Raw genomic sequence first — 27510 nt, 5'->3', positions numbered from 1 at the left:
ATTTCACCAATCTTCTTGTCGTGTGAAGTTTTATTTTTTGGTTGTTATTAACTCGGATATCTGTTAGTAATATCCCACCGTTCCAGTATTACAGAGGCAGCGCAGCCGCGAGAATGGGGTTCGCGGCAGACACTTCACGTGGAGACGTCTGTTATCCCTCTACCGGGAATACGCTGCCTGACAAAAAAGTAAAGCACTCAGAAGACATGGTCGGACGTCAGTGTGACTTCATACGCGTACAGACTATCGGCGAGTGTGTATAAATTACTGCTGTAATTCTCTGTGATAGACAGAATTGCCATGAGAGTGCATTAGTGTTGTTTGTGTTTAGTGTTGTTGCCGGTCTGATAGAGTACGTAAGTGTCAGATGTTGAGTGATCACGGAGATGCCATACACTTGTGTGAGACAGCGTTATTAGGACCTGTCAGTGTTTGAAAGCGGCGTCCTTGCGGGGGTCTATTTGACCGGCTGGTCCAATCGTGCAGAACACGGATGAGTGGGGAACTGGATATTAAACTGTCCCGATTCCTTATCTGTTTGACATTCGGATGTGACAGCGGCCCGACGATGGACTGCATAGAAACTTGAGGACAGGTATACGCCTAGTCAAGGTTCCGATCGACCACATCTGACGTCTACAAGGAAGGACTGCCTACTGTATACCGAGCAAACTCGCTTCACACCTGTACCTGCCTTCAGAGAACAAGTAGTGGACTCCCTGCAACATTCGGTATCATTCCGCACCATTGATTGTAGACTAGCAACAGTCACAGGAGGGAATTGTCATGATACGTGTATGCTGCCGTTAACACCACAACATAAAAGGTTGCGTTTGGAGTGCCACCGTGATGGGCAAACATTGATTGGCGATTATGATAGCGGCCTCTGTCCCATTCCTCCAATGTTTTAGAAGGGAATGGCAGTCATTTCTGGTGTTACGGTGCGTGTAGCCGTCGGATATGACTTCACCTCACGACTGGTAGTGACTGAGGGAAATCTGACAGCACAATGGTACATCACAGACATCCTGCGTCATCCTATGTTATCCGTCGTGCAACAGTATCACAGTGCCATTATGCAGCAGGACAACGCATTCGATGTTGATGAATGGCGTCGTATTGCGTTCATCGATGAATCACTTTTATGCATTACCTCAAATGACTGTTGTAGGCAAGTATTGCAGTAGCGAGAGAGATCCTACTGATTGCTGATGAAAGGGGTCGCATTGTGTTCAGCAATGAATTGCTCTTCTACACTGCCTCAAATGACTATCGTTGGCGAGTATTGCAGTGACCTGAAAGCTCATATTGATTGCTATTGATTGATGAACAGCGTCACATTGTGTTCAACGATGAATTGCACTTCTGCAGTATTTCAAATGAACATCGTGGGCGAGTACTGCGACGACCTATGAGGGCATTCTTTAAACTGCTGATGAATGGCGCGCATTGTATTTAGCGATGAATTGCATTTCTGTACTGCCTCAAATGAATGTCGTGGATGAGTACTGTGGCGACCTGAGAGGGATCCTGTTGACTGCTGATGAATGCCCTCGCATTTTATTCGGTGATGAACCGCGTACTGCACTATCCCAAATGACCATCGTAGGCCAGTACTGCAGCGACCTGAGAGAGATCCTATTGTCTGCTGATGAATAACGTCACATTCAGTGATGAATCACACTTCTTCACTACGTCAAATGACCACCGCAGGCGAATGCTGTGGCGACCTGAGGGAGATCCTATTGACTGCTGATGAATGGGGTCACATCGTATTCAGCGATGTATCACACTTCTGCACTACCTCAAATGACTATCGTATGCAAGTATTGCGGTAACCTGAAGAAAGATCCTATTGTTGCAATGTTTTCGAAAGGCACAGCGCTATCACTCCAAGCGTCGTAGAGTTGGGAGTCATGGCTGCTGGTGACTGAGGAAACTCTGATGACACAACGGTGCATCAGGGACATCTCTGCATCCTGTTTTTTCTCTTATGTGGCAGTGTCATGGTGGCATTTTTTAACAGAACAATGCACATACCCACACACACACACACACACACACACACACACACACACACGACATGTGGCTGTGTGAACTGTCTGTGTGATATTGGGGTATTTCCGTGGACAGAAAACCGCAGGATTTGTCTCCCACAGAAAATGTGTGTAGCCAGCTCGGACGTCAGCGCCATCCCAGTGGCAGTAGCTTGGATATCAAGAACCATTTACGACGGTAGTGGACCAGTTTGCCTCAGGAAAGGATACAATGGATTTATGATACCCTTCCCAACTGAATTAGGTGCCTGCATGCAGACCAAACAAGATGCAGCGTCATACTGATAAATGGGCTTATACTGCCAACGTTTTTGTAAACCTGACTCGAATTTATATTCACTGAAATGTAATCGTATACCCACTCAAACCGTGGGGTCTCGTTTCGTTTTCTCCCCCAAATCTGGGTGATCCACATTTTTGTCAGGTGGTGCAAATATTCTGTGGTTCGTATCTCGCCATTTGGATCCAGAGTTACGCCAACGCTTGAATATTGTTATTATCTTGATTTTCGAACCAGAACTTTTATTTGGAACTGTAGTGTATTTTATGTTGTCGTGTGAGACGATGCTGGCTTCCTCTCATCGGCGCTGATTCGGGACTCACGTATTTGTTGTAACGTTCGCCCTCTTATTTAATTTGTAGCTATCGACTCAGTGTAGATCTCGATTTCCGTACAGTACCGGTTCACAGAAGGGTGTTGCCTAGTTTAGTGTTAGGCTACGATACTTGACTACTACTTTTCGTTACTGATCAGACTATGATTCTGTGAAAAGTGTCAAATACTTAACAGAGATCTACGACGACCACGTGCACCTGGAGATTAAATTCGAACCACTTCCACCTCACATGTGGCAAAATGAAACTGTTATTTGTGGTCGATTGCCTTCTTCGAGTCATTTTTAATTATTTCTAATAAATTCTTTTGAACCAATTATTAAATAATCTTGCGTATGCTTGTCTATGCATTTTAGGAAACTTATAAGTGTGTACTTTTTACAATATTTTCTCTTTCATGCAAAACCAAATAATATCGACGGTTTGAAGCACTGCCGGGAATGATTCATACTAAATAATATTATCTGATTTGACGCAATAAACGTAGATTGTATAAAAAAGTAAAGGAGCCATTTTGACGCTTTTCTATTTTTCATTCATTAGAGTACCCTTCACATTTGTTTGTGTTTGGTCTTCCTCGTATCTTGCACAATAGGATCGACTTCATAGTGTTCAGTCCGCTTATCCTTATCTTTACCCACATTCTACTGTATCTTAGTCAAATATTTTGAAGTGTTTGTGATCGAAACTATGTCCGTTATAATTTTGTATCTCTTTGTACCTCTGGTATTAAAATTTTGTTCGTCAGGTTGGAGAGAATAACATCTCATAACTTTCATTCACCAATGCACGTGATGTAAATAATGTGTGATTCTCCACTGTGGCATGCAATAGCGCAATGTAGCAGTATACTAAACACTTTAAAGACATTCAAGAAGTAATCCGGAGAATGAATCATGGAATCTCTTTCGTAAGTCATCTTTAATGGACTATATCCTTCCTTTATCTCTGAAGATATTGGATTGGTGCATAATTTGGTAGCGTTTTCCCATAAGTTTAATAAACACAACAGACATTCATAACAGAGATTTTAGTCATCAAAACATATTGCCATTCACTATTTACGCCGGGCGGAGCGGCCGCACGGTTTGAAGCGCCATGTCACGGATTGCGCGGCCTCTCCCGCCGTAGGTTCCAGTCCTCCCTCGGGCATGGGTGTGTGTGTTGTTCTTCGCATACGTTAGTTGAAGTAGCGTGTAAGTCTAGGGACCGATGACATCAGCAGTTTGGTCCCTTAGGAATTAAACACTTTTGAGCACTATTTACAACAATCTGCCAATGCTGGGGTAACTTCTCGATTCCGCGGCTACAGAAATTACTCGGCTTTGAAGTGAAGAACTCATTGAACCATGTTCGCGGCGCATTATTATCCGGAAAGAAAGTTCCTAGATTGTTGTTTGACAGAGAGTGGAAAAGCTAAAAATCTGAAGGCACAAGATCAGGGGAATAGGCTGCTTGCGGAATGACTTCCCAACCCAACTTCTGTATAGTGTGCTCTGTCAGTCTAGCAGAATGCGGACGGGCGTTATCGTGGTGTAGTATCACTTCACGCAGTCTTCCTGGTCATTGTTGTTGGACTGAGTCAGCAAGATATCTCAGTTGCTGACAATAAATGTCAGCAAACAGAAGAATATGTCGTAAATGTTCCGATCTCTCCATTTGGCAATCCGTTTTGTAGTGTCCACAGCTCCACTCACAATTTTCAAAAGAGAAAATGACATGGAAACTCATATAATAACAGTGAACTATAAATAAAAATGACAATCGATAAATAAACCCATATCAACCGGAATATCAAATTGCAAAACAAAAACACTAAGAACTTCTGTATCAACCTAATAATTCATATCAGGTAGCATAGTTTTTTCTTAATTTGTCACTGCATTCATAGATAATAATCGGCGTGTTATCGCTTTTTCGTACTTTCTCCTCCAATTCATATGGCATACATTTCAGTTCCTTACTATTCCTGGTTAGCCATTAATCAAAAGAGATAAGAAGAAAGTAATTACGTAATTATATAAAATGTCACTTACTGTTCTAGTTGGTCCCCCAGAAGAGCAGATGTATCTTCGTCAAGGGGTTCAAAGAGGTCGTCCACTGTCAGGTCACGCGAGTAACCCTCTCTAAAAAGCGGGAGCGTGTATCTGTAACAGATGGACGTTCGTTACTTGAGATACACAATGTTTATATCTGTGTCCGCGCAATTTACGTCTAGCAGCGTCAAAAGCTCAATGTTTTTTGCTTCAATAAATTATCAGCCACAAAAATATTATTCGATGAAGGAAACAAAACAGAACGTGTGTGTGTGTTTATATTAGATTAGGCGGTAATCTTCGTTCCAATAGATCCACAGTGAGGAGACTTTCCAGGGTGTAGAACATGTCACAAAACAAGAATACACAATACATATTTACAAAGAAAAACAATGCTAATGTACCTCCCCAGATCAGAAGTAAAATCGTGGCATAAGCCAAAAGATCTTAAAACACATTATCATATAAAAGTTAACAACAAACTTGTCACAAAACATGTAAATGTTCAACACACCGAGGTGCATACGAGAATTCTTAGGCTATTGTAGTCACACATCGTCAAGTAGAACAACACTAATTTGCATTGATTGTATTACTGCGCTGAATTTGTACAGAGGTCAGATTGTATGTAATACTCGCATATTTGTTATTATTAATAACATATACACGTCAGTTGGTTCTACTAAGAAATTTGTCAATGGAACAGTATGGCCTGGCCGCCAATAAATCCTTTAGGCCCTTTTAAACCGAACTTCATTAGCAGTTACACTTTTTATGGCAGTTGGCAAGTTACTGAAGATGTGTGTGCATGAATAATAGACACTTTTCTGTTCCAAAGCAAGTGACTTTAAATGTTCGTGTAGATCATTCTTATTTCTAATGTTGATTCCAATTGAGCTACTGGTTTGAAAAAAGACTTATTTTAATAACGAATTTCACTGAAGTAAATATATATTGTGAAGTAGTATTTAGTATCCCTAATTCCTTAAACAGGCTTCTGCAGGACGCTCTTGAGTTTGCACCACAAATATTTCATGTTACACGTTTAGGGCTCCGAAAACTTTAGCTTGGCTTGAAGAGCTACCCCTAAAAGTAATCTCTTATGATATTATGGAATGGAAGTAAGCAACGTGTGCTAGCTTTTTTATTATTTTTTTTTCACCTATGTCTTACAACATCCACATTGCAAATAGAAGTTTGTTTAGGCGGTTCAGCAGTTCCATGGTATGCTCCCCCCCTAGATGAGTTTACCATCAAACTGTAATCCCAAGAATTAAACACTGTCAACCGCTTCTATCTGCTTGTTGTCATATTTTAGGCATATGTTGCGGGAGAGGTTTGCCCAGGAACCATTTATTAATGTCCGTGAAAATTTCGTTCTTTCTAAGAGTGTACTTGATTTGGTATTTATTGCAGTATTAGTATCATCTACATACAAAACGAAATTTACTGATGAAGGGTCATTAGCACACACAAAAAAGTAAGATCCTAAGATGGAACCATGTGGGACGCTACACGTAATTCATTCCCAGTTGGAAGATGCCTGATAGCTTAATATAAGTCTGTTTCCTTTTGACACTCTCTTTTTCCTGTCAGAAGTTTTCGATTTGAACCATTTCCAGCGTTTCTTGCTGCACTGTAATATTCTAATATCTTTATGATGCGATATACACTTGTGATGTACGCAGTCAAATATCTTTGATCAAAAATGTAACAGTAGCCCGTAACTCGTTGTCTAGCGAATTAAGTGAATTCTTGCTGTATGTGGAGCCCGTTACAAAACCGAACTGTGAATTTAACAATATATTGTTTCTAGAATGAAATTTTCACTCTACAGCGGAGTGTGCGCTGATATGGAACTTCCTGGCAGATTAAAACGGTGTGCCGGACCGAGACTCGAACTCGGGACGTTTGCCTTTCGCGGGCAAGTGCTCTACCAACCGAGCTACCCAAGCACGACTCACGCCCCGTCCTCACAGCTTTAATTCCGCCAGTACCTCGTTATATTGTTACTGTCACGTGGTTAAGAAACCGACTGCATATCGTAAAATATACGAGAGTGCTGGGAAAGATAAAACTTGACTGATACTTATCTCGTTTCTTAAACAAGTGCTTAACTACAGGATATTTCAAGCATTCAGGAAGTGTTCCATTGATAAATGACTGATTACGCTAGTAATTTGATATGTTACTAATCTTTAATTAACGTTGTTGATATTACATCATAACCATAACACATTTTTTATTTTAAGTGTTTTATTATGGACATTATGTCCGCTGATATAAGGAGGGTCGTATTCAAATTACAGAGGTTATTTTCATGAAAATTTTCTCCTAGTTCAGAGGGTTTCGCAAGAGTTATGTTGAATTAATGAAATGCCGCCCATTTGCTAATACAGTAAAATCTTTGAATCCACTTTACATTAGGCCATTCTCAAGCGTATCTGAATCTGCCTTTGTTAATTTATAATGTGATGGATATAAAAATATTTTATAACAGGAGATAACGAAGCATCTATATTTGCAGAATAAGTACAAAAGAAAATATAACTTGCACTATGCTGTTGAGAAGCAACGTAAAATGATGAAAACAGTAAAAGTCAATTGGATTTAAAAAGTTATGTGGACAGTTACATCGTGAGAGAAAGTAGTAAGAAAAGCTGTACAGTCTGGTATGTTAGAGCTACCAGCATACTTCAGATTTAAGAAAATTTATATTTGACGGCTTCAGATTTTCATTTGCATGCTTTTGCACTAAAGGTCGAAAGTAATTTTTAGATTTCATAAAACGGCAAAATAGTTGGGCGAAAGTTAAGTCCTCTGTTGAGTAACAGTTAAACCAGAAGGAACTGTAGAGGGCTCTAGTGTAGCGCGGGCCTTCGTGGACTACTTACAGCAGCATGTTGACAAACATCTACAGACAGCTACGAAATTTCGGAGTTATTTAATGGCAGTTGCAGTAACTGGGCTGCTGATATTCGCGAAACTGCTGTTTCTTAATGTGCATTGCCCGTTGAGCGTAATTTCCTTGGATTTTTTGAGGTAGGTGTAAATTTATATTTTTTCGCAAATGTCCGTAAAGTATCCTTTCCCCATTGTATGAAAGATTACTAGGTTGTTTTCGATACTGTGCATCGCTTGATTATCTGTTATAAGGTGAACTGCGAAGGTGAATTTACTTCCTTTGTCTTTTTTTCTTTATATTTCTGTGTGTTCCTTGTATCGCATTTTAAAATTTCACCTTAGAATGAGAGCAGTAAATTTTGTATTGCCACATTTTTGTTATAAGTTTTGTCTTGTGTTAATGTTGTGAATTAAGAGTCGTTTTAGAGACCCATATCCTTACTAAACTGAGTGACAGATGCACTATAGTTGACATGATAAGCAAGCAATATTGTTCACACATTAGTTGTGTAAGCAATAGACCCTTTGACGACGTGTAACATGAAATTGTGACTATTATCGATTTCTGGGATTGTTTCCTGTGTAGAAGATGCCGTGTGATGATGAGATTCATCCGATACTAGTCTGGATTAATAACAACGAAGTGCAGCAAAGTCTTTAATACAACACATAAAAGAAATACAAGCTCAAATCCTGCTGCTGCTGCTACCCTTTCCATCAGTAATGGAGAGTGAGACAGCACAATGAACAGTAGCAAACGCTAAGGAGTTAAGGACACAAGACAAAAGGGAAATAGCGGGTATAGCGTAGTGTCAAAAATACTTATATACTTAGAACATTCTTAGATAGCATTCGTCACCGAGAGGAAAAATACGGCCAAGTAATCCTGAACAAATAGTCGCCCACCTCACAGTGACACAAACGCTGGCCAAGGTCTGCCCTGCAGCACTGGTTACGTCACACGAGCAATCTGAGATTACCTACAGCTTCAGGACAGCCGAGCTCCAGTGTCTGGAGCGCAGTGTCTGGATCACTGTATGACGCTCCCGAAAGAGGCCTGTGATGGTAGCACGAAATTGTAAAGACTTTAATTCAACCACAACCTGAGATACAAAAGGATACAAATAATATACACAGGTGCAAAATAGTTCTTAATAGAAGATGGAAAACACGCCCAAACGTGAAAAAAATCTAATGTCCTTTCGATGTTTCACGTAACGTAAAGGATGTGCTAAGTCACTAGTGGAAGGAATATCTTCCGCTTTCCAAAAATGCAACTAAATGTCGTTTTACTGAATGTTTATTGAGTTCTGCACCTGTTTTGTTTACACTTTTCGTTAACAAAGCAGACAATTTAAGTGAAACGTGACGTTATGAGGGTGCACTATATTGTTGTCATTTTTTTTTCTCAAAAGTCCTATTCTCGACCTTACGAAGCAGTGACTGTAGCTTCTAGTCAGTATGCTGAGATGCCGCATTGTAAAAGTCAATGCATGTTCTTTATTTACACCACAACGGGCATAAATGTTTGCGGACTTAGTAACAGTTCTAAGTTCTGTTCTCACTAATTGTTTGCCCTTTGAAGGAAATTCCCATATCTTTTGGATCGATATGCGTCTCTGGAGAACCAGCATGATATGTTCGCTGTTCGTTATTTATAACAATATCATAACTTTCATGCGGCTGTCGTATGTGGAAATGGCATAATTTGGAGCAATTAACATCTACTTCCACATTCTGCAAACCATTCTGAAGCGCATGCCGGAGGTGCTTCCGATTAAAGTACGCATTAGGATTTTTTCCGTACCACTCGCGCCTCTATACGTCTGTAATTAGCCATAGTGAAATCACGATCAGAAACAAACAGAACATCATGAACGGCTAGAGACAGGACGTTCATATTCACTGGACATGTACATTAGAATGTGGAAGGACATTTAATTTTCTCGTTTCACTGGGTCACATGGCGTAAAAGAAATTTACACATTAAGTACTGCCACCTTCGACGGAGATCACAGTGGATTAAACAGGGGAACCACAGAATATTAGCGATTTACTACCAACAAGGACCGGCCGCAGTGGTCAAACGGTTCTAGGCGCTTCAGTCTGGAACCGCGTGACCGCTACGGTGACAGGTTCGAATCCTGCCTGGGGAATGGAAGTGTGTGTGATGTCCTTAGGTTAGTTAGATTTAAGTAGATCTAAGCTCTATGGGACTGATGACCTCAGATGTCAAGTCCCATAGTGCTCAGAGCCATTTCAACCTAGATAATCTAACACAAAAATTCATGGTTCACTATCTGACACAAAAACATTTAGTGTGTTTCTTTTCGTGTTACAGATTGATCCGATTGGTCTATCTCTGTATATCAGATGACGGTTGCTGTTCTCAAACATTGCTCGGAGACAGTTAACACTAATTCACGCAGCTAATGTACTCCTGTCAACTGGATATTACAGCAGTGTGACTCGCACTCTCATAAGCAAAGGCATATCCTAGCATAGGTTGACGACGGTTCTAAGGAATCTCAAATAATACCTTTCTGTTGACGTTCAGCCTGTTGTTGTTGTTGTCTTCAGTCCTGAGACTGGTTTGATGCAGCTCTCCATGCTACTCTATCCTGTGCAAGCTTCTTCATCTCGCAGTACCTACTGCAACCTACATCCTTCTGAATCTGCTTAGTGTAGTCATCTCTTGGTCTCCCTCTACGATTTTTACCCTCCACACTGCCCTCCAATGCTAAATTTGTGATTCCTTGATGCCTCAGAACATGTCCTACCAACCGGTCCCTTCTTCTTGTCAAGTTGTGCCACAAACTTCTCTTCTCCCCAATTCTATTCAATACCTCCTCATTAGTTATGTGATATACCCATCTAATCTTCAGCATTCTTCTGTAGCACCACATTTCGAAAGCTTCTATTCTCTTCTTGTCCAAACTATTTACCGTCCATGTGTCACTTCCATACATGGCTACACTCCATACAAATACTTTCAGAAACGACTTCCTGACACTTAAATGTATACTCAATGTTAACAAATTTCTCTTCTTCAGAAACGCTTTTTTTGCCATTGCCAGTCTACATTTTATATCCTCTCTACTTCGACCATCATCAGTTATTTTGCTCCTCAAATAGCAAAACTCCTTTACTACTTTAAGTGTCTCATTTCCTAATCTAATTCCCTCAGCATCACCCGACTTAATTCGACTACATTCCATTATCCTCGTTTTGCTTTTGTTGATGTTCATCTTATATCCTCCTTTCAAGACACTATCCATTCCATTCAACTGCTCTTCCAAGTCCTTTGCTGTCTCTGACAGAATTACAATGTCATCGGCGAACCTCAAAGTTTTTATTTCTTCTCCATGGATTTTAATACCTACTCCGAATTTTTCTTTTGTTTCCTTTACTCCTTGCTCAATATACAGATTGAATAACATCGGGGATAGGCTACAACCCTGTCTCACTCCCTTCGCAACCACTGCTTCACTTTCATGCCCCTCGACTCTTATAACTGCCATCTGGTTTCTGTACAAATTGTAAATAGCCTTTCGCTCCCTGTATTTTACCCCTGCCACCTTTAGAATTTGAAAGAGAGTATTCCAGTCAACATTGTCAAAAGCTTTCTCTAAGTCTACAAATTCTGTACAGGAAACAAATCGAAGCTGTATGAGATGCGGTAAAAGATATTAGCTTCCTCTACTTACATATTCAAAAAACGTTGTTTTGGAGTTTTTCGTTAGTCCTTAGTTGCTTCTACATTATTGGCATATGGGTCGTAATCGCAGCTAAATGATACGCTGTTTTTATTGTGGCATACGCGATTCGCTTATTTCTATTTGTGAAGCCTCTTCAGTGGCAATTTGTGATAATATTAGTACATATGTGCTGTCTTTGAGTTGTACTTAGATGGTTTGCCCACCCAGGATGTGCGAGTTTCCGCGCTTTACGATCGGATTTCATCTTCACACTTCACTTTCACAGATCACTGTGTTTCGGTTTTATTCGTTTGCCGGCCGGGGTGGCCGAGCGGTTCTAGGCGCTACAGTCTGGAACTGCGCGACCACTACTGTCGCAGGTTCGAATCCTGCCTCGGGCATGGATGTGTGTGATGTCCTTAGGTTAGTTAGGTTTAAGTAGTTCTAAGTTCTAGGGGACTGATGACCTCAGAAGTTAAGTCCCATAGTGCTCAGAGCCATTTAAACCATTTTTGTATTCGTTTACTGTAAACCGTCTAAATACAACTCCACGACGGCTCATATGCACTAATAAGACCCGAATCGTACTGGAGATGCTTCACAAACAAAAAGAAGCTAAATGTATATGGTACATCATTTAGTAGCGTTAGACTATCTACATCCCAAGGATCAAAAAGCATGTTGGCAGCAATGGGATTAAAGTAACTTATTAATGCAGAGCTGTGAAAAGATGCCAATTCAACGGGCCGCACACGTGGCCTGGAGATATTCCTGCAAGATACTAGTAAATATTATTCACTAATTTTTTCGTCCCTTTAGTTTGATAATTTTAGAAATCCGTACTTCGGGAATTTCCCTGTATTTGTTACTATAAACAGGCTGTTTCGCGTTCTTTCCTTGTCGTGGTAACATGTGACATTGTGCTCTTCGAGATATCCCAGACTTAACAAAAGCAGATATGTAATTTATACCAGTCCGATAGAGAAATCTCAGAAATAAAGTGTAATGCTGTTCAGTAGTGCAGAATGTCAGCAGGCCGTTTTGCTTTTTGTTTCGTATAAGACGGCAGTTCTTCCAAGTATAAATTGTCACCGTCTTTTCATCCAAGGTGTGTGTCACACGTTCTTCGAAGCTCCAGTTTGACAGACAAACATGAGTTCACTGTGAGCTGAACCTACAAACATTTCCTTTGCTGATAGCGGACGCTTCTTTATACCCTAAAAAGTGAGAGACGACACTTGCGTTCAACATTTTGTTTTTAAGGCAAGGCGTGTTTCGCGATGACTGCATCTGAAAAATACGTTCAGCTCCTTTTGATAAAGTCACCAGCACTGAATGTACTTGGTGTCCGAGACCGCTCACTAGTCCACTGGCAACGTAACTTAGTTGTTATCAGGTGCGGTTTTAGCTGTGTAAACCTCACTATCAGCTGTGGCGTATTGCAACGACTGCGGCAACGATTCCTATGTTCTCCATGTCATCGCATTAGAAATATGCAGATGGCTGGATGTTTTCTTTTCTTTTTGTTCCTGCTGCAATACCTTAACCAAAGACTCGCTCAGCTCAACAATTTGCGAAGATTTAAGCGAATGCGTACAGCATGGTACAGTATAGTTCTTCAGCGCTTCCAGACATATTAATCGACCGTTTCGTGGGGCTTTAGGCTCTAGATCCAGTTGACGAACTTGTTGATGTGTCGTTCGATGAAAATGATCATTTTCCGAGTATTAGCTTTACTGCAGCTGAACTCGACAGAGCTCTGCTCTTTGGAAGATACAGCGTCGCAGGAATTGCTAGTTTACATTAATGCAAGCTATCTTCGCTATCGGGGAAAGGGAGGAGTCACCTCTGTAATCTCCAAAAAAAATTTTCGAACAAACCAATCAATACTGACGGATGGAATGGGGTGCCAATAATACCGATAAGAGAATGTGATAAACCTAACGAAGCACAATCGAATAGATTAATAACACCCCTAAGTTGCACACAGGCAGTGTTGAAAAGGATTTTTTAAACAATGACTTGAGTTGTTCTATTCCATCGCTCATCTGTGTTTTGTTTTCGGAGAGGATATGGCACGAATGAAAATCTTATAAAATTTGCAGCTGATTTCCAACCACGCTTCAGCCGAAATGATTATGTCACTGCCGTTTTTACTGGCGTAAACAATTCTGCTGACAATGTCGCGTTTCTTCGCGACTTAACTTATTCACTTAATCTCTCAGCAGACTGATAATAAAGAAAACAAATAAAGAGGAAAAAGCTCTATGGGGGCCTCAAGGCGAAAGCAAAGGCCTGCCACAAGGTTCAGTTCTATATGATCTCTTATTCGACATGTTTGCAAGGAATCTGATGACACTTTGTCACAAAGTGTAAGAGTTTTGTAGTACGTTGACTAACTGTGTATTTATTGAAGGAGTAATACTCTACGTATACGATAGTGCAGTGCCTGTGTTATTCTAATTACGTTGCAAAGCTCCTTTGGACATTCAAGCATATTTATCTGCCGATACCGGGCAAGCGACTTTCAAGTACAACGTCTGACCTGTACGGGAATCAAGCTCTGTCAAGACTACATACATAAACCGGGTATTCCTCCTAAGAGTCTTCAGGTACATTTTCTCTGATGCCCGCCCCCGGTAGCTGGATGGCAGCGTGACGGATTATCAATCCTCTGGGCCCGGGTTCGATTCCCGGCTGGGTCGAGGAATTTTCTCCGCCCAGGGACTGGGCGTTCTGTTGTCATCATAATCATCCTGTCATCCCCATCGACTGCAGGTCGCCGAAGTGGCGTCAAATTGAAAGACTCACACCCGGCGAACGGCCTGCCCGACGGGGGCCCTAGCCATACGATCAAACAAATAAATAAATTAAATAAATAAATTCTCTGATATTTCGATAGCTATTTGCAGTTTCGTTTTTTGCAGTGTGTAGTTGGAGTCAGTCTGTACTCCCAATGTCTTCCATGCGACGCCCAGTGTCAACCCAGTGTCACTGGAAAACCTCCATTTGTTTCTCATTACGAACAAAATGACTTTTAAAGCGAAATTTTACGTGCCCATTATATGGTGCGGCCCCAAATTATTCTAGTGCAATATTCTTTTTATCGATGTACATTAACAGGGACATTAAAACACGAAGAATAACGAATACTCCAGCAGCGACTGAGCAGCGCTGCTGTTTGACGGCAGCAGTCACGGCTACAGGCATAATTTTGGAGTGCTCCATCTAACGCGTACGTAAAATTCCGCTTTAAAAATCAATTTGTTCGTAATGAGAAACAAACCGACGCTTACCGTCGACACTGGGTATGGCATGAAACACGTCATCAGCAGTCTGCGCTGACTCTAGTTTCAGATTTGGCAAAACACCGAAGAAGATGCGCCTGACGGCTCTTACGATGGGTACCCGATACAGAGGAGACTAGTAGCGATGTGTTACCTACAAAGTTCTCCGTTTAGCTGCTTAAGAGAAACCCTATGTGGCAGATACTTAAGGACGAAAGTTTTACTAAAAAGATCGCAGTTGGCACAAATCAGATAATGCAAGACATTCATATCTTAATGTGCTTGTACTCCGTATCCAGAGACTGGCTCCTCTTGTTGTGGCGTATGTGGGAACTAGTCTATTTATCAAATTAAGTTTGTCTGCACAAAGACGGCTCTACTATGGTTCACATTACAAGCTCAGTACACTAGAAACACAAGTTGAATTAGACTTAGGCTTTCATTATGGATACTCATATGATTACGTTTTCAAATAACGTACCACTCCTGCATACTTTCGTACCATTCCTGAATACTTTCTTACAGATCTGGGTTATTGGACCCTGGAGGGTTACTTGAAACCAAAACGTTAAAGGCACTTAAGCTGTTCCTTGTACTGGTTTACTGAAATATTCGACGCAGTCCTTAGTTCATCCACGAGGTAGCAGGGCTCAGCAGGCTCTGGCGCACTCCGTGTATTTCTGTTTTTCTAATCCAACAACTTATTTGTCAAACGTGCGAAGAATCGATATTTTGAATGCAGTAAGGGCACAGTTTTATTCCTTAAACAGTAAATTATGTAATTTTATGTAAATGTTCAACTATAAATCACCTTTAAAATGTTACTCATCGGAGTGTATGCTGGTGTACTGATAACCACATGCAAGGGCTACTTGTACCCACGATCGTCTTGGATCCAAGTAACACTTGGACATGTATATTTTTCAATTACATCAAATTAAAACACCTGTTATAGGTTGTAACAAGTTTGAAATTATTTAGGTTGAAGGCTCACTACAGCGTCTAAATACAGAAGATTGTCTTGGAGATTGATGTACAATGATTTTGCAGAAGAACAACTGGAAAAATGCTTAAACGGTAGGGTAAAACATTAAAAATGTCAACCAAAACAACCGCAAAAAAGGGGGAGAATAACACAGAGAAATCGAAGAAACCATTGAAACAAGTGGACAGCGAGTCAACATTAGAGGATGCTGATGTTTTCAGCCTCCAGTCAGCAAAAGTAGGCGATTTTAAAATGTCTAACAGTAAGGATGAGGCGTGTGACCTGAGGGATCTTGCTTTGCCATCTACCGGTAGGCCTATAGAAGGACAGCATAAGATGAGCATTACAAAAAGCGCCGAAGAAAAATAAAGACACTCTGGAAGTGGCCTAAGCAAAGGCACATTCTCCATTATAAATGGTGCTATATTAAGGAGAAGATTAACCCTCCAAAACTAGTCAAAAGTGACTTATTTTCTGTTCCATCAGTCAAAGACAGTGTTTAAAGTTGGTTAAAGTTGTGTAAATTGTTTCATAACTCTACGTTTTCATTACTGTTTTATGTCGTTAAAAGAAATTTCCGAATAAAATTATTTTTGTATATGAACATCAAGGTATTTTTGAAGATCCTGTGGCTTACTTGAATCCATCAAACGTTTATAATGCATTTGCATGCGAAAATATGAGCAGAATATTGGTTCAAGCAACTTAACCTAAGGACTACTTGAACCCTATTTTGTTTTTGTTTTTTTTTTTTTTCAAAATCGTGAAATGCAAAGAAAGGGAATAATTGTCACAAATAGTATGTATATAAGTTGTGTATTAAGAACAATACAGCTAACAGTACCATTCTTTTGTAATAATGATTTTACTAAAACATGTATCAGATCCGAAATGTGAAATGATTTGGGTGAAGGTCACGGTTAAAGGAGGCTCAGACATAGTAATTGGATGTCTCTATAGGCCCCCTGGCTCAGCAGCTGTTGTGGCTGAGCACCTGAAGGATAATTTGGAAAATATTTCGAGTAGATTTCCCCACCATGTTATAGTTCTGGGTGTAGATTTTAATTTGCCGGATATAGACTGGGAGACTCAAACGTTCATAACGGGTGGCAGGGACAAAGAATCGAGTGAAATTTTTTTAAGTGCTTTATCTGAAAACTACCTTGAGCAGTTAAACAGAGAACCGACTCGTGGCGATAACATATTAGACCTTCTGGTGACAAACAGACCCGAACTATTTGAAATAGTTAACGCAGAACAGGGAATCAGCGATCATAAAGCGGTTACGGTATCGATGATTTCAGACGTAAATAGAAATATTAAAAAAGGTAGGAAGATTTTTCTGTTTAGAAAAAGTGACAAAAAGCAGATTTCAGAGTACCTGTTGGCTCAACACAAAATTTTGTCTCAAGTACTGATAGTGTTGAGGATCAGTGGACAAAGTTCAAAACCATCGTAAATTATGCGTTAGATGAGTATGTGCCAAGCAAGATCGTAAGAGATGGAAAAGAGCCACCGTGGTACAACAACCGAGTTAGAAAACTGCTGCGGAAGCAAAGAGAACTTCACAGCAAACATAAACATAGCCAAAGCCTTGCAGACAAACAAAAATTACGCGAAGCGAAATGTAGTGTGAGGAGGGCTATGCGAGAGGCGTTCAATGAATTCGAAAGTAAAGTTCTATGTACTGACTTGGCAGAAAATCCTAAGAAATTTTGGTCTTATGTCAAAGCGGTAGGTGGATCAAAACAAAATGTCCAGACACTCTGTGACCAAACTGGTACTGAAACAAAGGATGACAGACTAAAGGCCGAAATACTAAATGTCTTTTTCCAAAGTTGTTTCACAGAGGAAGACTGCACTGTAGTTCCTTCTCTAGATTGTCGCACAGATGACAAAATGGTAGATATCGAAATAGACGACAGAGGGATAGAGAAACAATTAAAATCGCTCAAAAGAGGAAAGGCCTCTGGACCTGATGGGATACCAGTTCGATTTTACACAGGGTACGCGAAGGAACTTGCCCCCCTTCTTGCAGCGGTGTACCGTAGGTCTCTAGAAGAGCGTAGCGTTCCACAGGATTGGAAAAGGGCACAGGTCATTCCAGTTTTCAAGAAGGGACGTCGAACAGATGTGCAGAACTATAGACCTATATCACTAACGTCGATCAGTTGTAGAATTTTGGAACACGTAATGTGTTCGAGTATAATGACTTTTCTGGAGACTAGAAATCTACTCTGTAGGAATAAGCATGGGTTTCGAAAAAGACGGTCATGTGAAACCCAGCTCGCGCTATTCGTCCACGAGACTCAGAGGGCCATAGACACGGGTTCACAGGTAGATGCCGTGTTTCTTGACTTCCGCAAGGCGTTCGATACAGTTCCCCACAGTCGTTTAATGAACAAAGTAAGAGCATATGGACTATCAGACCAATTGTGTGACTGGATTGAGGAGTTCCTAGATAACAGGACGCAGCATGTCATTCTCAATGGAGAGAAGTCTTCCGAAGTAAGAGTGATTTCAGGTGTGCCGCAGGGGAGTGTCATAGGACCGTTGCTATTCACAATAAACATAAATGACCTGGTGGATGACATCGGAAGTTCACTGAGGCTTTTTGCAGATGATGCTGTGGTGTATCGAGAGGTTGTAACAATGGAAAATTGTACTGAAATGCAGGAGGATCTGCAGCGAATTGACGCATGGTGCAGGGAATGGCAATTGAATCTCAATGTAGACAAGTGTAATGTGCTGCGAATACACAGAAAGATAGATCCTTTATCATTTAGCTACAAAATAGCAGGTCAGCAACTGGAAGCAGTTAATACCATAAATTATCTGGGAGTACGCATTAGAAGGGATTTAAAATGGAATGATCATATAATGTTGATCGTCAGTAAAGCAGATGCCAGACTGAGATTCATTGGAAGAATCCTAAGGAAATGCAATCCGAAAACAAAGGAAGTAGGTTACATACAGTACGCTTGTTCGCCCACTGCTTGAATACTGCTCACCGGTGTGGGATCCATACCAGATAGGGTTGATAGAAGAGAGAGAGAAGATCCAACGGAGAGCAGCGCACTTCGTTACAGGATCATTTGGTAATCGCGAAAGCGTTACGGATATGACAGATAAAACTCCAGTGGAAGACTCTGCAGGAGAGACGCTCAGCAGCTCGGTACGGGCTTTTGTTGAAGTTTCGAGAACATACCTTCACCGAGGAGTCAAGCAGTATATTGCTCCCTCCTACGTATATCTCGCGAAGAGACGATGTGGATAAAATCAGAGAGATTAGAGCCCACACAGAGGCATACCGACAATCTTTCTTTCCACGAACAATACGACTGGAATAGAAGGCAGAACAGATAGAGGTACTCAAAGTACCCTCCACCACACACCGACAGGTGGCTTGCGGAGTATGGATGTAGATGTAGATGTAGAACTGGGGACAGCTGGCGCTAGGGGGGATGTAAGTTGCCCAGGAAGCATGCCGAGATAGTCCACGGATATACGATAAACACTGTATCTGGATGGTGCAGTGGTTAACGCAGCTGCCTAGTAAACAGGAGATCACGGTTTCTAGATTCACACTGGCACACATTATCACTCCTCGTCGCTGATTCCACATAAAGTTCCAATACAGCCGATATGTTTAATTCCTTTCCTTCCCTTTCTTCTCTCCTCCCTCCAACTTCAATTTCTATAATCTGAAGCTTTTGTCGTCTGCAAATAGTTACTCAGTCTCACAAAATAAATCTAAATTCCAGACGTTTGTACAGACGTTTGTAAGAATTGTAGGTGGTCAAGGTGAACTTTGGATCATTGTCAGGAGCAGTCACAGTTAATACCTAAATATATTGCGTAAGGGCAGTCAAACCAGTTCAGGTGGGCAACTTACTGCCATAGATGAAGACTCATGCTCTGTCACCATTACAGACAATGCAAGGGAGGAAGCTGCTATCGATTTGACAGTAGGATCTACCCTGACCTAACAACATTGTCTGCGACTGATAGTCGTTCTGCGTCAGTTTTCGGATGCTTTCCATTCTAGAGTGGAGGAAAGACAGACCAACTGCCTTTGGTAAAACACCATATCTGCAGTGAAAACATCCGCTATCGCTCATATAAAGTACCGCCGAATGAACATCGTATAATCTTGGAGGAAATGAGCAAGACGCTTCAAGATGATGTCACTGAAATTTCAGAGAGTCCTTGGTTCTCTCCAGTAGTCCTTATGAAGAAGAAGGACGGCAGATGGCGCTTCTGCGTCGACTACTGATGACTAAACAAAATCATGAAGAAAGATTTTTATTCAATGCCGTGCACTGATGACACCCTAGATTGCTTTAAAGGAACAAAGTATTTTTCGTCTATGGAAATGTTGACAGGCTACTGGCAAATTGAGATTGACAAGGCTGGCTGGGAAAAGACTTCCTTTATAAGTGCTGATGGCGTCTATGAGTTTAAAGTTATGTCGTTAGGACTATGTAACGCTCCAGCCACCCAAATGCACTATGGACAGTCTGCTTCAACACCTTAAATGGACGATGTGTCTTTGCTATCTGCATGACTTTGACATTTAACCAAAGACATTTGAGGAACCCTTAAGTTATCTGACAACCATGCTGAAATGTGTTCAGACTCCAGGTCTCCACCTGAATGTAAAATAGTGCTTCTTCGTCAAATTAGAAGTATAATTCCAATAAATGACGTTGGAGTTTCTCCTGGTCCATAGAAAATAAGAGCAGTCAGATTTCCCGAATCTTCGGCTCATTCCTGGTATAAGATGTGTTTTCGGAGTACTATTGACGATTCATAAAGGATTTCCGGACCCAAGTTCGTCCCTTACAAGAACTACTCAAGAGGGATGTCAGATTTTCCTGGAACGACGAGCAAAGAATAACTTCCTTGTCCTTAAGAAGGAGGCGCTAGCATCTTTTCCTGTTTTATGGTGAGAATGCCGAGACAGAATATCACACAGACACTAGCGCTTTTGAAATAGGGGCAGTTCTAGTGTAAATTCAGGGAAGTGCTGACACAGTGGTAGCTTATGCTTCCATAGTAATCCCTTCGTTAGAGATGAACTATACTACAACCGAGAAAGAGTGTCTTTCAATGAATCCTTTGGCAGAACGCAGCAGTTTGTATGAATTCTGAAGTGAGTGAATTCTGGTGAGGTCTCTACCGATCCGTTAGATCCTATGTGAGCCACTGTAAGGAAAGCCAAAAAATCAAATGAAGCTCTGTCCTGGTGTGTTGCACAGTGTTTTTAGTATGGTCATCGAGCATGTCAGAGCACACTTTCCAGTTCAGAGAACGCAGTGAGGACGTTAAGATGCCTAGAAAAATAGTCTCCCGCCGTGTGAGACGTATGAGCTGTTTTCGATTTCTTCATGGTGAGAAGTTCCTCCCGATTTCCATGCATTCCACGTAACATATCTATGCTGAATGACGGCAAAGTGCGGCAGCGTTGCAGGAACTTTGAAGTAGGCTAAGGAACTTCATGATACAGTTGATCAGGGAAGGAAGCGAGTGGCCATAAATCATCTAGTTTAGCGAGTGGATCAAGTGATTCGAAAAAATCGTCTACGAAGAGCAGTTTAGAACAATGAAGAGGAATATTGTGAATAGGCATTCTTCTTTTACAGTACAGTGCACGCTGCTGTTGCAACTAATATGCGCCTGCACCATTTTCTATGGGAAATGTTTGATTACCCACCACCATCACAGCTCAGTCTTAGTTCCCTCTTAATTTTCATCCCATTTGAAACGGTGGCTATAAGGACAGCATTTTTCCACTGACAAATAGGTGCAGACCAGTGCAGAGAAGTGGCGAAAAGCATAAGCAGCTACGTTCTATGACAAAGGTATTGGAATCTTGGTACAGCTGTACAAAAGATGTCTACGTCAGAGCTGGGACAATGTAGAGAAGTAGGTAGAAAGTGTAGCTAAATGCTGTAGGAAAAAAAAATCGGGACCGATGGGGCCTAGGGAAAAAAGTATCGAAAGTATCGTTTGTACATCCATGGCATCTGCTACCAATCCCACCGGTAGCAGCGCCATTCCAACGAATTGGAATCGGTCTGTTGGGGAAGTTCCCAAAATTGATAAATAGGAATCGATGGATAATAGTCTGCAGTGACGACCTGACCACTGATGTCATCATTAAAGCTGTGCCGACTATCGAAGCTCCGGAAATTGCGTAGTTCATTATAGAAGACATCATTTTAGCACAGAGCACACTGTGTGATGATATCTGATCATAGAAAAGTTTTACAGTCGAGACTAATAACAGAAAAAATTTCACGGGTTGATAACTGCGCACCATCCGGAGACGGATGGTCTGTCAGAACGCTTTAATAAGATTATTATATGTGTGGTGTCTGCTCTGTCGGACACAACTGGGCACTAAATTAAATTCAGTAGCGACAGGTGAAAATTTGTGCCGGACTGAAATTCAAACCTGGATTTTCCACTTTGTGTGATCGGTCAACTCAACCACTGAGGCTGTCTGGAGACACATTCCGTCCAGTTCAATTTCTCAACTTGTTCCACACTATACATGTAACCTCCGCCGTCCATTATCGTCAGTGCTCGCAGCTTTACCAGATTTCTACAAGAGTTATATGTGTGATGTCTGTTCTATCGGATATATAATAATATATGTGTAACCTGATGGTAGTGATAACTTCAGGGCAGATGCACACTATGTCCAAACTCTTGTGGAAAACAGGTAAAGCTGCGAGCAATGAGGATAATGAACGGTGAACGCTATATGTGTTGTGCACAAGCTGAGAATTTGGACTGGACGGTAAGCGTGTCCTAATAACCAAAGCGGTTAAGGCGACCATTCGCGTAAAGCGATAAATTCGGCTTCGAATTCCAGTCCGGCTGAATTTAATTCAGTATCAAACTACGGCTGGGATCTACATTAATCTTAATTAATTTGTTCTCTATGTACGTTAATATCGAACATAGAAATTGCCACACAATATTGCCAGTAGTGACATTCGTGCAAGACAATACATGCTTCCCACCATTCTTTCTGCTCCACCGTCACGAGGTTGAAACGACAATAGACGATACTGAGGATGACTACGTGGAACATGTCATCATCAGGGTCCGCAGCTCGTGGTCGTGCGGTAGCGTTCTCGCTTCCCACGCCCGGGTTCCCGGGTTCGATTCCCGGTGGGGTCAGGGATTTTCTCTGCCTCGTGATGACTGGGTGTTGTGTGATGTCCTTAGGTTAGTTAGGTTTAAGTAGTTCTAAGTTCTAGGGGACTGATGACCATGGATGTTAAGTCCCATAGTGCTCAGAGCCAGAGCCATCATCAGGACCGAAGAAGCAAGGCAGCTTGCTAGCATAGGGATTCTGTATGCCCAGGAGGAAGACCGAGAGCAGTATAAGGAGTGGCCAGTGATATAGAGGCTTGTATGGACTTCTACGCCAGTGATATAGAGGCTTGTATGGACTTCTACGCCTGTGCGGCAAGTGGGACTATCAGAAAAGGTACTAAAGCGCTGCTTTGGGCCGTACAGTCTCCTTCGTCGCTTATCGGACGTCACATATGAAGTCGAGGATCATGACCCTTCATCAAGAGCAGAAAAGAACGGAGACGTGGTCCACTCCTTCGTGAGAAACCCTAATGGTTGTTTAAACACTAGCATTTTGGATGTTTGTATAAGTAACAGCACTCTTCGCGCGGGACGTCGTTCTGTTCTGGCTGTACGTTGGTGTTTGTAATAAAGGTGCGTTTAGTTATAACTTATATTTAATTCACTAATCTGCTTTCACATTTTTACCTGAGTGTGGTCAGGACATGACAATATTACTGCTTGCACAGTGGGTTCTTCCATATTTTCATATACCTCTGGGCATTTTCATTTTTTTAACAATGCATAGGTGCTCAAAACTCACATCTGCTAATAAAACAAAGATCGAACCAGTTTGTCTTCTTATGTCTTCAGTTGGAAGACCAATGTATTTACCCTATGATTAATTTAGTGTTCTCGTCCTCCGCATAAGTGGCGAATGTCGGATTATATTGCCGTTCATTGTCGCTAATGACATAGAACATTTCAACCCGTTTATTGTGTAGAGAAAGCAAGATGCGTCGCCACTTTATATTTCATGTAAACACCTGGGCCAGTTAATGCTGATGAATCCAGCTGCACCGTGAGATAACAGCCGCAGAGCTTTAACTAATGAGACTGTAAACACCGCCGCTGCATACTGGTGATCTCTTTGTGATTTTCTAACATCCCCATGAAGAACGTGCCGCATGTACTATCGTCTGAAATAGTTTACTCGACTTACTACGCGATCGAGAACGTCTATGACAGTAACGTAGTTCGGCGTTAACAGATGTATCAACATGACTCGAAAAATTTCAGTCAGCAATACATCGGCTTACCGATTTTCCAGATCAGTGGATACGTAACACTACACTCACTTCGGGAAAATAAATGGCTTCTAGTCAGTTGCTGTAGTGCCTGAAACGAACGAGTAAAGTGTAAGTTTGTTTGCCAAGAAAATTGCAGGAGCGTTTTGTTGTCTACTTGTCAATGACACAGTAGTGCTTTAAGAGGACATGAAGACAGTCTCTGCTGGGCTTTGCTGTTTTTCTCATCAGTTTTCTGACCGGCTCGATGTGGCCCGCCACAAATTATTCCTCTACACTGCCAACTTCTTCATGTCACTATAGCACTCGCACCAACCGTGTCAGTCATTTGTTGGACATGTTCCAGTCTCTATCTGCCTCTATGGCTTTTATCCGCTACAACTCTCTCAAGTAAGGCAGAAGTTTTTCCTTGATATCTTAATACATGTACTGTCATCCTGTCGTATAATACCAGTAATGAACGAGTATTTGACGATGAGCGTTCGTGGAGGGAATCGTTCCTCGACAACCCTGTATACGTATTGGTCCTCTCAGCGTCATAACTGGAACCCTACTGAACACTGATGGAATATCCTAAGAAAACATTGCATAGTAACGACAATTCTAAATTAAGTATCGATGGATGTGGTACGATAAGCTTAGGATGTATGCATTTGAAATTCAGTTTATTTGAGATTATCTGTAATTCCGTAGCAAAAACTCCTAAGAAGCAGGAAGCAGTGGGCTTGTCGAAGGGTGCCCTTCAGTGATCACAAGATATGCCGGAGAACCTGGGACCGACTCCTCTCGAATAGCACCAAGAGGAGCGCCGAGCATACCGTCTCCAGCCCTGTATTACCTACCAATGTATGAAGTGGACCCAGAAACGAATGGCGACTGTAGTTTCAGCTTTGTCTTTGTACCTTCACCTGTTAAACGAGAATAATGATTATAATAAAAACAGTGTGCTACCAGTCACGTCACTGTGGAAGGTTACAAGCCGTCTGGCTTTCCACCTTCCATTTATATTAAATTTACCTGCCACTTGTCACAACTGGCGATATGAAGGACACTTCAGTTGTTTCTACTTAAACTCTCATTACGTTGATTCATTGCGGTGAAATATATTTTATAAAATTTCAGTGGTCGTCAGTAAAGGGGCTAATAGTTCCAGTCTGTGAATACTTGAAATAAGCACAGCCCGCACGCTGCTCTGAATGCGGCAGGTGTTTCGTCGGCACTCAAAGCACTTCGTGCTGGCTTGCGCGGGTAAAGGGACCACCGACGGAAGGTCACGGAACCTACTGGTCCTTTTCACTAAGTCGGGGTTAGCAGCCTGTGGCTCGATTCACCCCTTGAGATGTCCGAGGGCAACAGTTTCAAGTGCTTGCTGCGACACCACAATCTATGGCGGAAAAGTACAAGTCTGGAATGTGGTTTGCCCTCGGGTAATTCAGAAGCGTTAACTATGGTCTGATTCGCTCATCTCTAGCTAACATCAGACGGGAATTTGTAGGACAAACTAGCGAGGACGACGTGCTCTGATTGGCACTTGATTGACGACATTCGGGGGCAGGGGTTTGTTAAATGTGGCACTGGCTCGCTATTGGCGTTCTTTCCTGATTGGTGCAAACTGCAGGGTCGGAAGCTGGTGGAAGAAAAAGAGACACTCCTGGTTTGCGTTTGGATGGGGACAGATAGCTAGTTCCAGACGTCGTGGCACCTGGACGTGTCCCAGTCCTGACGAGCGAGGTTCTGATTCTCCACTACGACCACGGCCCTCCGACTTTACAGCCACAGCAGATTGGTGAGAGTATATCGCAGCACGGCTAAATGAATGGGGGTTCATGTTTATCTAGGAACGGTACTGTTGCCACAGCTCTGCTAAACCCGACTCATGCCTTAGTACCGTTTGCTACGGTGTTCAATCTTTCACTGGAGTTTCTAAGCGAACCGTTGTTTTGTAGTGGATTAATGATTTAATGTGCACCTAGGATTCGGTAGCAATCCCTCGACATGCCTGTCTTGTTAGTTGTTGTCAGCAATTAATTTTGTTTTTCGTAGAATGTCGATACCAATACTTTGTAATTATTTAATATAATAAATGTTTGTTTATGTTTCATTAGCATTTTATTTGAAGGAGAGCATAGTTCCCTTCAACCCACTAATTTATCTATTGACTGAACGGATGGTTATTATTATTATTATTACTATTCACGTAGAGGCCCAATAGGCCCACACGAGGTACAATTAATCACTGTCCCTTTGATGGTGGCCTTATTTTGTGTCCAAATTTGTTTCATCCTTTCAGAATGAAGTCTCTTTTTTTCATCAGACCGGGGTGTCCCAGTCCGTTTTCTAATTTCCCTCTGACCAACCTTCCAATCAAATATCTTTTGTCTGAATGTTTTTCTATCTGTAATATCTCCATGAGTTATACCCACTACTTTAAGATCCTACTTAATCGCAGCGATGCATTTAATTGGCTCAGTTTTGGCCTTACTTCTGTTTTCGTAGAATTCTACTGCTTGTTTTGTCAGCCTAATTGGTGCCATTCTTTTAAAGTGCCCATAAAATTAAAATCGTCGGTTTCTCATGTCACCATGTATGTCTGTTTATTCTTCTATTTCCTTATTACTTCGCAGCCCTTAAGTTCATCCATTAGTAATTTTGGGGGCTAATATTTTCCTAATAATCTTTCTTTCTTTTGAATTTCTGCAATATCCCTCTTTCTGTTTTAAATTAAAGTTTTTGCATCATGAAGTCATTCAGGTTTGATTACCGTGCCGTAAGCTCTAAATTTACTGAATGTAGAAACTAATTTGTTATTAGAAATATTTTGTGTTAATCTGAATGCAGTTGCCATTTTTTGACAGTGAACCTCGTTTGCAGCTTTTACCAGACCATTTTCTTGTATGATTTCCCCCCAAGTATTTAAATTGAGAAATCCTTTTTATTTTTCCGTATTTCGTGTACAAAAACTTTGGTGCTTGTTTGTTGCCAGTCATATATTCCGTTTCTTCGAATGATATTTGTAGTCCTTTTTTTTCCAGAAGTTCTTTAAGAACTTCAATTTGTCTTTGAGCTGCGGTAATATCCTTAGTTAAAATCACCATATTATCTGCAAAGGTGAGGCAGTCTTCTCTAATATTACTTCCATCTAACTTGATTGATTGATCTATATTTTGGCTTAACTTTTGCTCTCGCCATTCTCTAATTACCTTTTCCAAAACACTATCAAACAGTAATGGGGAGATTCCATCTCAATGTCTAACACCAGTCTTTATATCAAATGGTTCAGAAATTTCTCCCATGAATTTATCTATGTTTTCTCAATCAGTGTTAGAGTTTTATTATCTAGCCTTTGTTTGTCTACAATTTGGAAAAGAGATTCATGATCAACTAAGTTGTAGGCCTTTTTAAAATCCACAAATATACATACAATGTTGTTACTAGAAATCCTTTGGTGCCTGAAGATTAGTTTTAAATTAAGAATTTGTTGTCTAAAGCCTTCTTGGTACTCCCCAATTTTAGGCTCTAACTGTTCTTG

General features: G+C 41.3%; 1 protein-coding gene across 1 annotated transcript in view; it reads right to left on the bottom strand.

The window, feature by feature from the left end:
- Window positions 1-27510, bottom strand: part of LOC126162588 (ATP-binding cassette sub-family C member 4-like) — a 166760-nt gene that overhangs the window by 124966 nt on the left and 14284 nt on the right. The window contains exon 2 of the mRNA XM_049919190.1: window positions 4709-4819. Within this exon, the coding sequence (XP_049775147.1) occupies window positions 4709-4819 (111 nt within the window). The remainder of the gene's footprint in view (window positions 1-4708; window positions 4820-27510) is intronic.

The sequence above is a fragment of the Schistocerca cancellata genome, chromosome 2, assembly GCF_023864275.1.
Source record: "Schistocerca cancellata isolate TAMUIC-IGC-003103 chromosome 2, iqSchCanc2.1, whole genome shotgun sequence".
NCBI lineage: Eukaryota > Metazoa > Arthropoda > Insecta > Orthoptera > Acrididae > Schistocerca > Schistocerca cancellata.
The sequence above is the reverse complement of the archived record's forward strand: the minus strand, read 5'-3'. Positions and strand labels throughout refer to the sequence as shown.